At 28.3% G+C, this 13,026-nt stretch overlaps 1 protein-coding gene across 6 annotated transcripts in view; it reads right to left on the reverse strand.

Moving 5' to 3' along the window:
• Window positions 1-8,572: 8,572 nt before the first annotated feature.
• LOC101240141 (uncharacterized) overlaps window positions 8,573-13,026 on the reverse strand; it is a 57,842-nt gene continuing 53,388 nt past the window's right edge. For all 6 annotated transcript variants that reach the window (XM_065809227.1, XM_065809226.1, XM_065809231.1 and 3 more), the window contains 3 exons: window positions 9,327-9,426; window positions 9,040-9,198; window positions 8,573-8,953 (listed from right to left, as the gene is read on the reverse strand). In XM_065809227.1, coding sequence (XP_065665299.1) covers window positions 8,802-8,953; window positions 9,040-9,198; window positions 9,327-9,426 — 411 coding nt within the window. In that variant the 3' untranslated portion in view covers window positions 8,573-8,801. The remainder of the gene's footprint in view (window positions 8,954-9,039; window positions 9,199-9,326; window positions 9,427-13,026) is intronic.

Here is a 13,026-nt window from a genome sequence, read left to right on the forward strand (position 1 = left end):
GATTTACGTTACTGCCATAAGACCGTGAAGCATGGTGGAGCCAATGTAATGGTTTGGGGGTGTTTTTCTGCTAACGGTCTAGGTCCAATACATCGAAACGATGGAATAATGGACCGTTTCATGTATAAAAATATCCTGAAAGATGTTATGTTACCTCATGCTGAATGGAATATGCCAATAAAATGGGTTTTTCAGCAAGACAACGATCCGAAACACACTGCAAAAGTAGTCAAGCAGTGGTTTCAAGACAACCACCCATCGGTGATAGATTGGCCGCCTCAATCTCCGGATCTCAACCCTATCGAGAACCTGTGGGAGATCGTCAACCGCATAATTAATTGTGAAGGTGTTCGTAATAAGGATCAACTGTTTGAACAAATCCATAAGTCCTGGGCAGCGATTCCACAAAGTTTCATTGATCACCTAATCGAATCTATGCCTCGAAGGTGCAAGGCTGTAATCGACAACAAAGGATTCGCCACGAAATATTGATAGCGAAATACAGCTTGGTCAACATTTTGTCGAGTTGCACTTGTTTTGTCCAGAAGGAAATCAACTTTTTTTAATACTTTTGATTAATTTATTAATTTTCGTGTACAAATAATGAACTTTGTGATGAATAAAACTTGAAGAACTTTGTCTCTAAACAGTTACATAGTTATTTCTCTAAATTGAAAAAATGCAGCACTTTTATATAAAGAAACTAAATTAGCATTATTTGGTTGCACTCGTTTTGTCCGATACTGTATATATATATATATATATATATATATATATATATATATATATATATATATATATATATATATATATATATATATATATATATATATATATATAGATATATATATATATATATATATATATATATATATATATATATATATATATATATATATATATATATATATATATATATATATATATATATATTGAATTTACATATCAAAAAGAAGCTTTGCTGTTTTATACCCCACCTTATTATTAAAAATGAAATAAATTGTAAGAATTTGTGCATAACAATTTACAAAAATCATCTAAAAATAAGTTTTTCTTTTGTTATTTCTTAGCAGCATCTAAAAAACTATTTTTGCTATTTTGTTCAATTTTTTGAACTTTTTATTGTAAATATAAATAACACTTATATTTGTTGCGCTTCTATTTTATTTAAAAAACTTTAACAAGGTATCTTGTAATTTGTACAAAATTTTTATAAGCAATTTACGCAAACAACTTACATTTTATACTAAAAATATTAGCATTGAACTTTTTTGCAGCTGCATTCATTCAATTTTCAGTGGTAAAAACCAATAGAAACTTTTATAATGCTTGGAATCGAACTTGATATCTGTTTCATGACCCAATTTGTATCTGTTTCATGACCCAATTGTTTTAATGAAATATTTTTTATTAATTGTTACTTAATGCTCTTAGGTATGAAGAAAAAAAGTCAAATTATTAGAGCAGGAATTGCATTTTGAATAGCCTATTACAACCCGTTCTTTCAAAGACTCCGATAATTTGTTCAATCATATAAACGTATTTATCATATCAATTATTCTCAAGAACATTTAGAAAGAAATTTTTATTCTATTCTATGTCTATGTCTTTAGTTTCTTTTATGTCTGTTAGTTCTATGCCTGTTAGTTCTATTATGTCTGTTAGTTCTTAAAGGTAAGTTCCCACTCATCCGTTATTCAACGGGAAGAGGAAAGGGAAGATAAAAATATTAACGTGGGCAGTGGGCATGCGTAGTATAGTTTTAATTTGTCCGAAAGAAAACTACGCATGCTCATGTGATTATTTTATTTTCCCTTTCCCGTTCCCGTAGAAAAACGTGTGAGCGGAAACTCACCTTTACTTAAAAGGATTGTCAAAAGAGTGTCGTGGACTATTCGGATTGCGTCAAGAGATACTATGGTTTTTTTTACATTGCCATGATGATTTAAAACAATCAGAAAATTTGAATATTAAATGATATTATTGCTAGTACTCAACCAAAAAAACTTAGACATGCTAATGATGAATATATTTAGACATGCAACTGATGAGTATATTTAGACATGCAACTGATGAGTATATTTAGACATGCAAATGATGAATAAATTTAGACATGCAACTGATGAGTATATTTAGACATGCAAATTATGAATATATTTAGACATGCAAATGATGAATACATATGCCATGCAACTAATGAATATGAAATCAATATTTATCAGCACTTATTTTTTATGCATAAATATAATAACAGATTGATTCCAAAAAACTTTAATGATAAATTTAACTAAAAACGTGAACAAAAGTATTCTCTTAGAATTAACTAATGAAATACTTATAAATTGCCAAAAATTAGTAGCAAGTATTCTGAATATGGAATAGTATACCTTGGACTAAAATATGAAACACTTTACAAAAAGCAAAGAGTTTAAAATCGGTAAAATCGTTCAACTCTATAGGTTTTTAATAAAAAATAAATTTTTTAAAGTAGATAAATAATTGAACTTTTTTTTTTAAATGATTAATTATTCCTTAGATTTTTATTTTTTTGATGGTCTCATTTTTTTTTTTTTAAATGATTAATTATTCCTTAGATTTTTATTTGTTTGATTGTCTCATATTTTTTTATATTTAAAAGAAATTAATTTTAATAACTAGAGCTAAAAACTTTCATTTTTATGGAAACATTTTTAAAAGTTTTTTGTTTTTATTATATTAATATTGGAACATAGTATTTTAACAATATTATTTTATTTTTAGCTTGTAAATCTCACATAGGGGCTCCATAAAAAGATTACAGTGACTTTATTAGTAATCCGTATCTTCATTGAGCTCCTGTCTGTTTTTTACAAATTCTTTTTTATTTTATGTAATTGTTTCTTTGTAATCATAATAAATTCATAATAAATTCATAATAAATTCATAATAAATTCATAATAAATTCATAACTAAAATCATAATAAATTAAACTAAAAACTGAAATTATTATAAAAAAATATAAAAATGTTTCTAATTATATGCTAAGTCCCAAAAATGTAAAACAGACTAATAATATATGTGTCAAAACATGTCATGACTGCTTTATGTTAAATGTGTTGCGTATCTTGATGTTAAATGTTTAATATTAGTAAGTTGCAGTCAACAGAAGAATAAGATTTGCTGCTTAAAAAAAAACCTTAAAACCTTTGTCTTTTCTTTAGATTCTTAAATATTTTTTACAAGGTTATTAAGATCGACTTCAAGAGTCAACAAGGTTATTAAGATCGACATTAATAAAATGCTCTTTATCTTTTTAGTTTTTAGTATTACACTGAGATCTTTACTGTCATCAATAGCGGTGTTTTAGCATTACACTGAGATCTTTACTGTCATCACTAGCAGTGTTTTAGCATTACACTGAGATCTTTACTGTTATCACTAGCAGTGTTTTAGAATTGTGGTGTTTTACACAGAGATCTTTACTGACATCATTACAACAGACATTTTTAATAAATATATTCAAAAAGGTATGATAAAAACTGATATATCCAATCATTTTCCAATAATCCTGATTTTAAACTCAAATTTAGTAAAAAATATTAACACCCCAATAGTTGTAAAAAACGTATTTTCAAAAAAAAAAATCTTGAACGATTTAAAGGTTAGCTATCTTTACTCCATTGGAATCATATTGATTTTAATGACAATGAAAATAACATCTACGAAATATTTTTTAAAACATTTTCTCTGTTTACGACGCTAATTTTTCAGTTGTTGAAAAAATTAATAAAATAAACAAAAGCTCAAAATGTCCCTGGATTACGCAGGGATTAAAAAAGTTGTCTAAAATTAAACAGAAGTTATATATTAAATATTTAAAAACAAAAACACCTGTTAGCGAAAAAATATATAAAAACTACAAATATCTATTTGAAAAAATACGTAAAAGCCTAAAAAGAAAGTACTACTCAGAACTAATTAATAAATGTAAAAAAAACGCACATGGCAAATAATGAAAGAAATTACTGGAAAACAAAAATCATAGGTTTTCTGCTGCAGGAGATTAAAGTTGATAACATAAGTTTATATGACCCAAGAGCCATATCCCTAAAATTTAATAAATTTTTTATTGGGATAGGTCCTTCCCTTTCAAATAAGATTCCGAATACGATGGCTTCCTTTAATGATTTCCTCGTACCTATGGATAATTGCATTTGTTCTGATGAATTAACCTCAGAATTATCTTTTGAGGAAATTGATGTAGCATTGAATTCTTTGAAAAGAAACAAAGCAACAGGAGCAGATGAAATTAATGGAAATGTAATTGTAGACTGTTTCGGTATATTAAAACATGTTCTTTTTGAAGTTTTTAAAGCTTCTATTAATCAAGGAAAATTCCCAGACCAATTGAAAGTTGCTAAAGTTACTCCTATCTTTAAAGAGGGTGACAGATCAAATAATAGGAACTATCGTCCCACCTCTGTTCTTTCGGTATTTTCAAAAATTTTAGAAAGAATAATGCCTAATAGAATTTACAAACATTTCAACAAAAATAACTTACTATATAACAAACAACTCGGCTTTAAAAAAGGCAACTCTACAGAGCATGCAATAATCCTGTTTGTGCATGAAATCTCGAAATCTTTTGAAAAATCACAGTACTTGTTAGGTATCTTTATTGACCTATCAAAAGCTTTCGACACAGTAAATCATTATATTTTACTACAAAACTTAAATATTATGGAACTAAAGGTACTCGTCTAAAATGGTTTAGAAGCTACTTAGCAAAAAAAAACAATTTGTAATTAGTAACGACGGTTATCAAAATAACTATTTTGATATCGTATGTGGTGTTCCTCAAGGTTTAGTTCTCCAACCTCTACTTTTTTTATATATATATAAATGATTTGAATAAAGCTTCTAACCTTATAAGTATCTTGTACACTGATGATACCAATCTATTCCTCTCAAGCAGTTATATTTATGAACTCTTTACCACTATGAATAAAGAATTAAAACATATACCAAATTTTAAAGTTTAAGTGGAATAAACTAACTATAAATATTAATAAAACCAAATGAACTTTAAGTAGACGAATCTGAAATAAAAAAAAAGATTCCGTAACAAAATTCTTAGGCGTTTATCTCGATGAAAACATCTCGTGGAATCAACACATTAATTATGTATCTACTAAAATTTCAAAAAACATTGGGATTCTATATAAAGCTTGTAACTATCTTAATAAAAATTGCTTAAGCCAACTTTATTACTCTTTTATCCACAGTTACATAAATTACGCTAACACTGCTTGGGGGAGTACTGTAAAAAGTTAAGACTTCTTTATCGTCGTCAAAAACATGCGATCCGCATAATTAACTATGCTCATCGTTTTACACATACAAAACCTATTTTTACTGAAATGAGATTGTTAAATTTATTTGAACTCAATGTTTTTGAAGTTTTATGTTTTGTATATTTATGGAGAAATAAATTATTCTCTACCACTTTTAATAATATTTTTAAACTCAAACCTAACAACAAATACGATATGAGAAACATAATTTTTTTAAATGAGCCGTTTTGTCACACAAAATTTAATCAATTTTGCATTGCTTCTCGTGGACCCCATCTATGGAATAATATTGTCCTGCGGAATTTCGATCAACCAACTTCCTTTTATCTTTTCTAAAAAAATGTGTTTTTTTACTTGATAATATACTCAGATACTTCTAATATTTGAAAATTATTATTTAACTTGAATTTTGTTACTTTTTATTTTAATTTTTACTTTATTTTATTGTATGTTATACTTGTCTTTACTTTGCTTGCTCGTATTTTATAAGGTTCTGACGACAAGATCTTTTGATCTTCTTTCAGATCCTAGCTTATGTTTAATTGTCAGCAGTTTATATATGTGCGCATCTATACATGTAAGTGTATATATGCTTATATTTATGTATGTGAGTGTTTTTTTTTAATTATGCTGTTATTGGAATTTTTTTAATTGTAACACCATATATACGGCATATAATTGTACTGTGACATTTTAATGTAAGAGAAATTAAAAAAAAAAAAAAAATCACTTGTGGTGTTTTAGCATTACACTGAGATCTTTACTGTCATCACTTGTGGTGCTTTAGCATTACAATGAGATCTTTAATGTCATCACTAGTGATGTTTTAGCCTTATACTGAGATATTTACTGTCATCACTTGTGGTGTTTGGATACTTTGGTGATTTGGACAGTATTGTCAGCATCAACTGTTTAGCATTTACAAAACATGCATTAGGGAAACAGACAATCTTGAGTATATAAAAGCTAAGTTAGACTTTTTGGTAAAGTCTGCTATGGTGCCATCCATAATTGATCACAGTATATAGAGGGGGGAAAGGCAGCGTCAAGTTCAGAAAAGTGGTCTCCTAAGCCAGTCAATTGGCGTCCCTTAAAATGTAAGTTTCTTATTACAAAATTCTGCGTTTATTTTAAACGGGAATAGAAATTAGACAACATAAACCATCGTTTACATACCTGCCTCACAATTTTGTCCGAATTTATGGCAAAAAACAAAACAGATTAGCTCCAAAATCTTTGAAAAACAAGTAAGAACTGAGATTGGTCTGTAATTTAAAATGTCAGAAGGATAATCTGTTTTAAAACCTTTGCAATTTTCAACCTTTCATGAAAAACTATAAGTTTTATAGTTAAAATAAACTAAGTAAAAGTGTTGCATAATTTATTGATTTAATAATGATATTACAACGAACGCCATCAACACCTAAACTTATATAAGGTTTTAGTAAAGAGACTGAATCTAATAACTCATCTTCCGTAAGTTCGTGTTTTGACATAACAGTTTTATGAGAATGAATGAAAGTTCGGCTAAGAGAGTCAAATTTTAGAGGCTAAATTCGAGCCTACATTAACACAAACGAAGTGTTTTTGTAACTTATGAATTGTTTACAATTAAATTCTAATTTTTAGGAACTTTTAAATAAATGCTCATCCGCGGTGCTCTGCGATAAGTCCGTCTTCTTGGGGCACCTAAATAAAATTAAAAAAAAAAAAAGATTCTTTGTTATCCATAGGCTTAAGCATCTATGTTTTTTGTAAATAAACCTAATATAAAAAAAAAGAAATTGTAAATCATTTTGAAAAGGAAGGATTTGCTCAAAGTACAATATATGATAACCTAAAAAGACTTGAAACTGTTCAATCTTTTTCTGATAGAAAGCACCCTTGTTGTCCAACATCCTAGACTAGAGAAAAGAAAGCTTAATTAACGAGACTTGTCAATAATCGAAAAGGGGTCAGTCAGAGAAAAATAGGTTTTAAATACAGTGTAAATCAAACGACAATTGGTCGTCAGTTAAAAAAAATGAATATTAAATATAGAAAACGTGAAAAGACTCCAAAAACACTATAGAACAACAATTAAAGGCAAAAAAAAGAAGCAGGAAACTAGTTAACCAACTCGATAACACAAAATCGCTTCTGGTCATCGATGACGAAAAATACTTTTTGCAGGGGGACATGCCTGGAAATTCTGGATACTACACAAACAACAAAAAAATATGCTCAGAAAGTGTTCGTTTTATAGGAAAAGAGACATTTAAAAAAAAATTATTGTCGATAGCCTTATGTCTGAGTATATAGCCTGGCATGTCTGAGCCACTGTTTTGCACTTCCAAGTCTGTAGCAAGTAATTCATCAATCTATATTGATGAATTTTTAGAAAAACGACTTCTTCTATTCACAAGTATTATGGAGACTTCAACTATTTATTTTGGCCAGATTTAGCAAGTTCTCATTATTCTAAAGATTCTCTAAACTGGATGTACCAATGTCTATTACGTTGATAGAGAATCCAACCCCCCAAATGTGCCTCAAGCAAGACCAATTGAAAACTTTTGGGGACATTTGGCACAGGTTTACGAGGGAGATAGACAAGCTTCAACAGAGCAAGTTTTTATTGATCGAATTAAATTAAAACTACAAGAAATTGATTTGAATTTTTTACAGTCGCTTATGAAAGACGTCAGAGCAAAATTGAGATCAATTGCAGATTGTGTTTTTTCACTTAAAAATAACTTATTTTTATTAAAAAATAATACTTTATTTAAAATAAATATAATAATAGTTTTTTTTCATTTATAAATAATATATTGACGTTTTTATTTTGTCCGATAACTTACGCATCACCCGTTAAGTCGCATTTTAAAGGCATTTTAATTCGCATTTCATTTAAAAAAAAAAGAGAAAAAACTAACAAAATGTGGTGAAAAAAACTGTTTTTTTTTTCCAATTAGCGAAACGACGTTACAAAAAAGCTATCAACTAGGAGTGGACAAGAAAGATTAAAAATGATGATGTAACGCTAGAATAATGACATCTCGCCATATTATGAAAAATGAGGAAAGGTTTGAAATGAAATTTCTGGCAAAATAGTTGTTTTTTATAAATTTGTGTTTTAGTATTTTTAGTATCTTTCAACTTTCTATATTCTATTAATCTGTCTATTAATCTATAAAGTCTATAAATCTATTAATCTAAAAATATCTGCTGTATTTTGTAAACATTAAAGAACAAAATAATCTCGTAATATAATATATTATATAATAGAAATATAATCTCGTTCTATAAGGAGAAAAAAAAGCTATATAGTAAAAAAATTATCTCATAATATAATAGAAATTTTTTCGTAAATTATAAAATATTTGTAATAAAAAACATGAACGGTGACGTCTGTTTTTTTATCAAAGTTGGTAGACTGAAGACTAGCAGTAAACAAATTGATTTTTTAGAAATAAACTTTTTTTCTTTTTATTCGTGACAGTTATTGCTTTCACAAGCTTCAAACATTTCTTCGCAAAATGATTCCAAAACAAATTGCAAAGCTACTGCACTGTTAGCATCTATAGTATCATAGGGAGGATCACATTCATATGAAAGATCAACTTCGTAAGGAGTACGCTCTAACGCATAAAAAAACAAAAAACATTTAAACGTTTAGTTGATAAGTTTTAACCCTTACTTCCTAAAAGTAACTAATTACACATACCAATATGAGTGTCTCCTGAAAAATATTGCGGAAAGGAAAATAGTGGCTCCTGCCCAGTATTTAAAACATCACTGTAACTGTCGGTAATATTTGGATAAAACATATACTCACGAGGGCACGTATATTTCAACTTCACATGTACACGCCTTTTAACGTGGTCTATTAAAAGAAATAATTTTATTTTTTAATTTATTAAAAAAACATTTTTTTGTACATGCTTACAATATTTAACATAAATATTGTTTGCATTATAATGTATAAATATATAATACATAATATACATATACCTAGCAAATCAGCTCTTCCTTTTTGAAAGAAAGGATGCGCAAATACAGCCTCTGGCCACGAATGCCTTTCTCGCATATAGTTTTGTTTATCAACTTGTACCTAAAAAAAAGCACTAGCCTTAAAGTAGATTAAGGTAAGTAGAAGAGGGTAAAAACAAAGGTTTGTAACAGAATATCAAATAAATCTTCTTAATTTTTAAGGTGAAATGGTCAGAAAGACCCAAGTTTTTATAAAAAAAATAAAAAGAATTATGGAAAAAGGCATCACATTCTAAACAGAACTTTTACTTTTTCAATAAAAAACAAAACTTTATATATATATATATATATATATATATATATATATATATATATATATATATATATATATATATATATATATATATATATATATATATATATTTATATATATATACACACACACACAGATATATATATATATATATATATATATATATATATATATATATATATATATATATATATATATATATCTGTGTGTATATATATATCTTATCATGATATATATATATATGTTATGTATAAATATTCAGTATATATATATATCTTATATTTATATTTATATAAGATATATATATATATATATATCTGTGTGTGTGTGTGTGTGTATATATATATATATATATATATATATATATATATATATATATATATATATATATATATATATATATATATATATATATATATCTGTGTGTATATTATTATATAGCCCAGTACATTTAATTCTGGGCAGTTTGGAGGATTTTCAGTTTTAGGCACAAAATTCCCATTAATTTTTTTTATACCATTCCATAGCAAGTTTACAATAATGACTTAAAGCAAAATCAGGCAAAAACACAGGTCTGTTATTCATGTGATTTAATGAGAGGTAAAAAGCGTTAGAAACACTCTTTAACATATATTTGACTAAAAGGGATGGACTGAAAAATATAAGATGCTGATTTTTTACCACAACTGCAAATAGCTTGCCAAATCAAGGCTTTTTTAGCAAAGTTGTCTTGTTTTGTGTATCTAAATTTCTTATCTGCTTTTTCTCTATATTCAGTAATATAATAGACAGGACCAGGAATTCGATGATGATTTTATCTGATATAAGTTTCATCATCCTCAATAATACAGAAATATTTAGAAATAAAATTGTCATACAACTTTTTGCAGCAGTTTCTTGCACTTTTTTGTTAAGTTTCAGATTGGTTAAACACTTTTTGTGCTTTGAAAGAATGAAAACCATGTTTATTGCGAACTTTTACAACAAAACTATGAGAAAGTCCATAAATATTTGCGCGCTCCCTTTAGTGAAAAGCTTGGGTTAATCATAGAACTGTTAACCAGTTTTTTAACTAGTTTTATATCTTTAAAACTTTCCTTTCTTTTACCACCAGATTTGTGTTTGATCGATTTTTAAAAAAAAACAACGTTGAATTATACAACTAACAGTGTATGGATGTATTTGCATCGCTTTCGCTGTCGAATTGTAGTTACTATTAGGATTTTCCAAACTTTTGTGCATAATTTTTTCTCTTATGTCTTCTTCTTTTGTCATTTTTTAAACTAATTTTAAGTTAAATCAAAAAACTTTTTTTGAAACCACAACATGTTGTAAACAAAATACAAAACAGTTTAAAAGATTTTAAAATAACCACGGAAAAAAATGACATACTTATTCTTTCAATTGAACTAAACCATTTGTCAACCGACTCTGAAGCAACAACAAAATCTGGCAGACTTCCATTTAGGCACTAAGTAATTGCTTAAAAAGTTATGCCTGACTGAATACCTAGTAATCTCTCTTTGGATTCAGTATTCCGCACTGTGTGGACCACCAACTGGGTCATTTGCTGTTAATGGGCTGAGAGTGGGATTTTGCTACTTTACTAAAAATTTTGGAAATTTTAAAACTTTGACTCTTATTCTGCGTTCATGTTAAGTTGTTAAACCCAATTTAGCCAGACGTGAATTAAAACTAAGACTCTGCAAATGCAGCATTAATTTAGTAGCATGTCTCTGTACCTGTTCAAACAGTTTAATATCTTTTCTAAAGAGTGAATTCCAAACTAGTGCACAGTATTCAAGCAGAGGACAAAAATAAGCTGTGGAGAGTTTGAGAAACATACACACATTCCATTTTTTTAAAGTTCTCTTGTGCATTCCTAAAACCATATTAGCCTTTAGTGTTGCTTGATTTATTTAGTCTTGTTGTTTATATAAGTTCCGAGTGCTCTTTCAATGCAGACATTCTCTAATTGAAAACAATTTTCAGCATCATCCACCATGATCAAATCATCATCATCATCCAGCATCATCTACCATGTAAAGAGATTGATTGAGATACAATGATCTGCCATGAAACTTTAAAACTTTACACTAGCTGATGCTAAAATCCATACACCAGTCTAGACCACTCATTTAAATAACATATTACCCTTTTTTATTTTTATTTTGATTCAATCCCAACAAGGCTATTGATCTAGTGTTCACTCTCAACTTAATAGTGGCTGCAAGCAACCACTATTAAGTTGAGAGTTATTAGAAAAAAAGAATAGAGTTATAGAGCAAGGAAATTGTTGACAGAAGACTTGAAAAGTTATAGGTTATATGAGTCAGGAAAACATGAAAATGGGAGAGAGTTCCAAAGAGCTAAAGTGCAGGGGAAAAAACTAGATGAATAAAAGTTTTTAGAGTATGCAGGGACAGATGTAGTAAACGAATGAGACTTAGCTGAATGACGAGTCAAGCGAGATTGAGTTTTAGTTGATGGAACTAGAGATGATAGCTCCTTTGAGCAGCAACCATGATAGTATTTGTAGAAAAGGTCAGTAGTAAACAATAATCCAAGAAGACGTAAAGAAGAAGACTCAGTGAGAAGGTTGCCATTTATTAATATAGAAATGTCGACAGTACAGCATTGTACAAATTCATGGTCTGGACATGGACAAAATCATGTACACTTTTAAATTTTAAAATTAGTTGACTATCATCAGCAAACTATTTACAATAATTTCCAACAAGTTCTAGCATACCATTGTTAAAATAAAAAGCAAAAGTGGTCCAATGACAGAGCCTTGGGGTACACCACTTAATACATCAATACTTAATCCAGTCTGAACAAAATTCACACAAAACAACACACTGCTTCCTGATGCTGAGAAAGTCTTTTAACCAAACTATTTTTTGGTACAATAACCATAACCAGCTAAATTGAGTTGAAGCAGGTGGTGAGACACTTTATGAAATGCCTTTGCAAAATCCCAGAGAATTAGCATGGCAGCACATCCATTACTAAGCGCTTTAGTAATAATCTAAAAGATTCAAAAAAAATTCAAATAAAAGCACCTCTAAAAGATTAGCTGCACATGATTTTAATTTTGCAAATCCATATTAATGATTCGACAAGAGATTGTTTAAGAGTAGATAATCAGCCATCATATCATATACAACTTTCTCCATTAATTTTCCTACAGAGATTGGCCTAAAATTCACAGACAAAAGTCACAGAGATTGGCCTAAAATTACCCAGATCTGTGAATGAGCCTTTTTTAAAGATTGGTTTGATATTTTTCTGTTTATAAACATCAGGAACCAGGTTTGACTTAAATAAATTTATAAACATAAGTGAAAGCAGTACACTAAAACTTCTGCTGCAGTTTTTCAGTACAAACGAATGAATACCATCAAT

This window comes from Hydra vulgaris, chromosome 11 (assembly GCF_038396675.1).
Source record: "Hydra vulgaris chromosome 11, alternate assembly HydraT2T_AEP".
NCBI lineage: Eukaryota > Metazoa > Cnidaria > Hydrozoa > Anthoathecata > Hydridae > Hydra > Hydra vulgaris.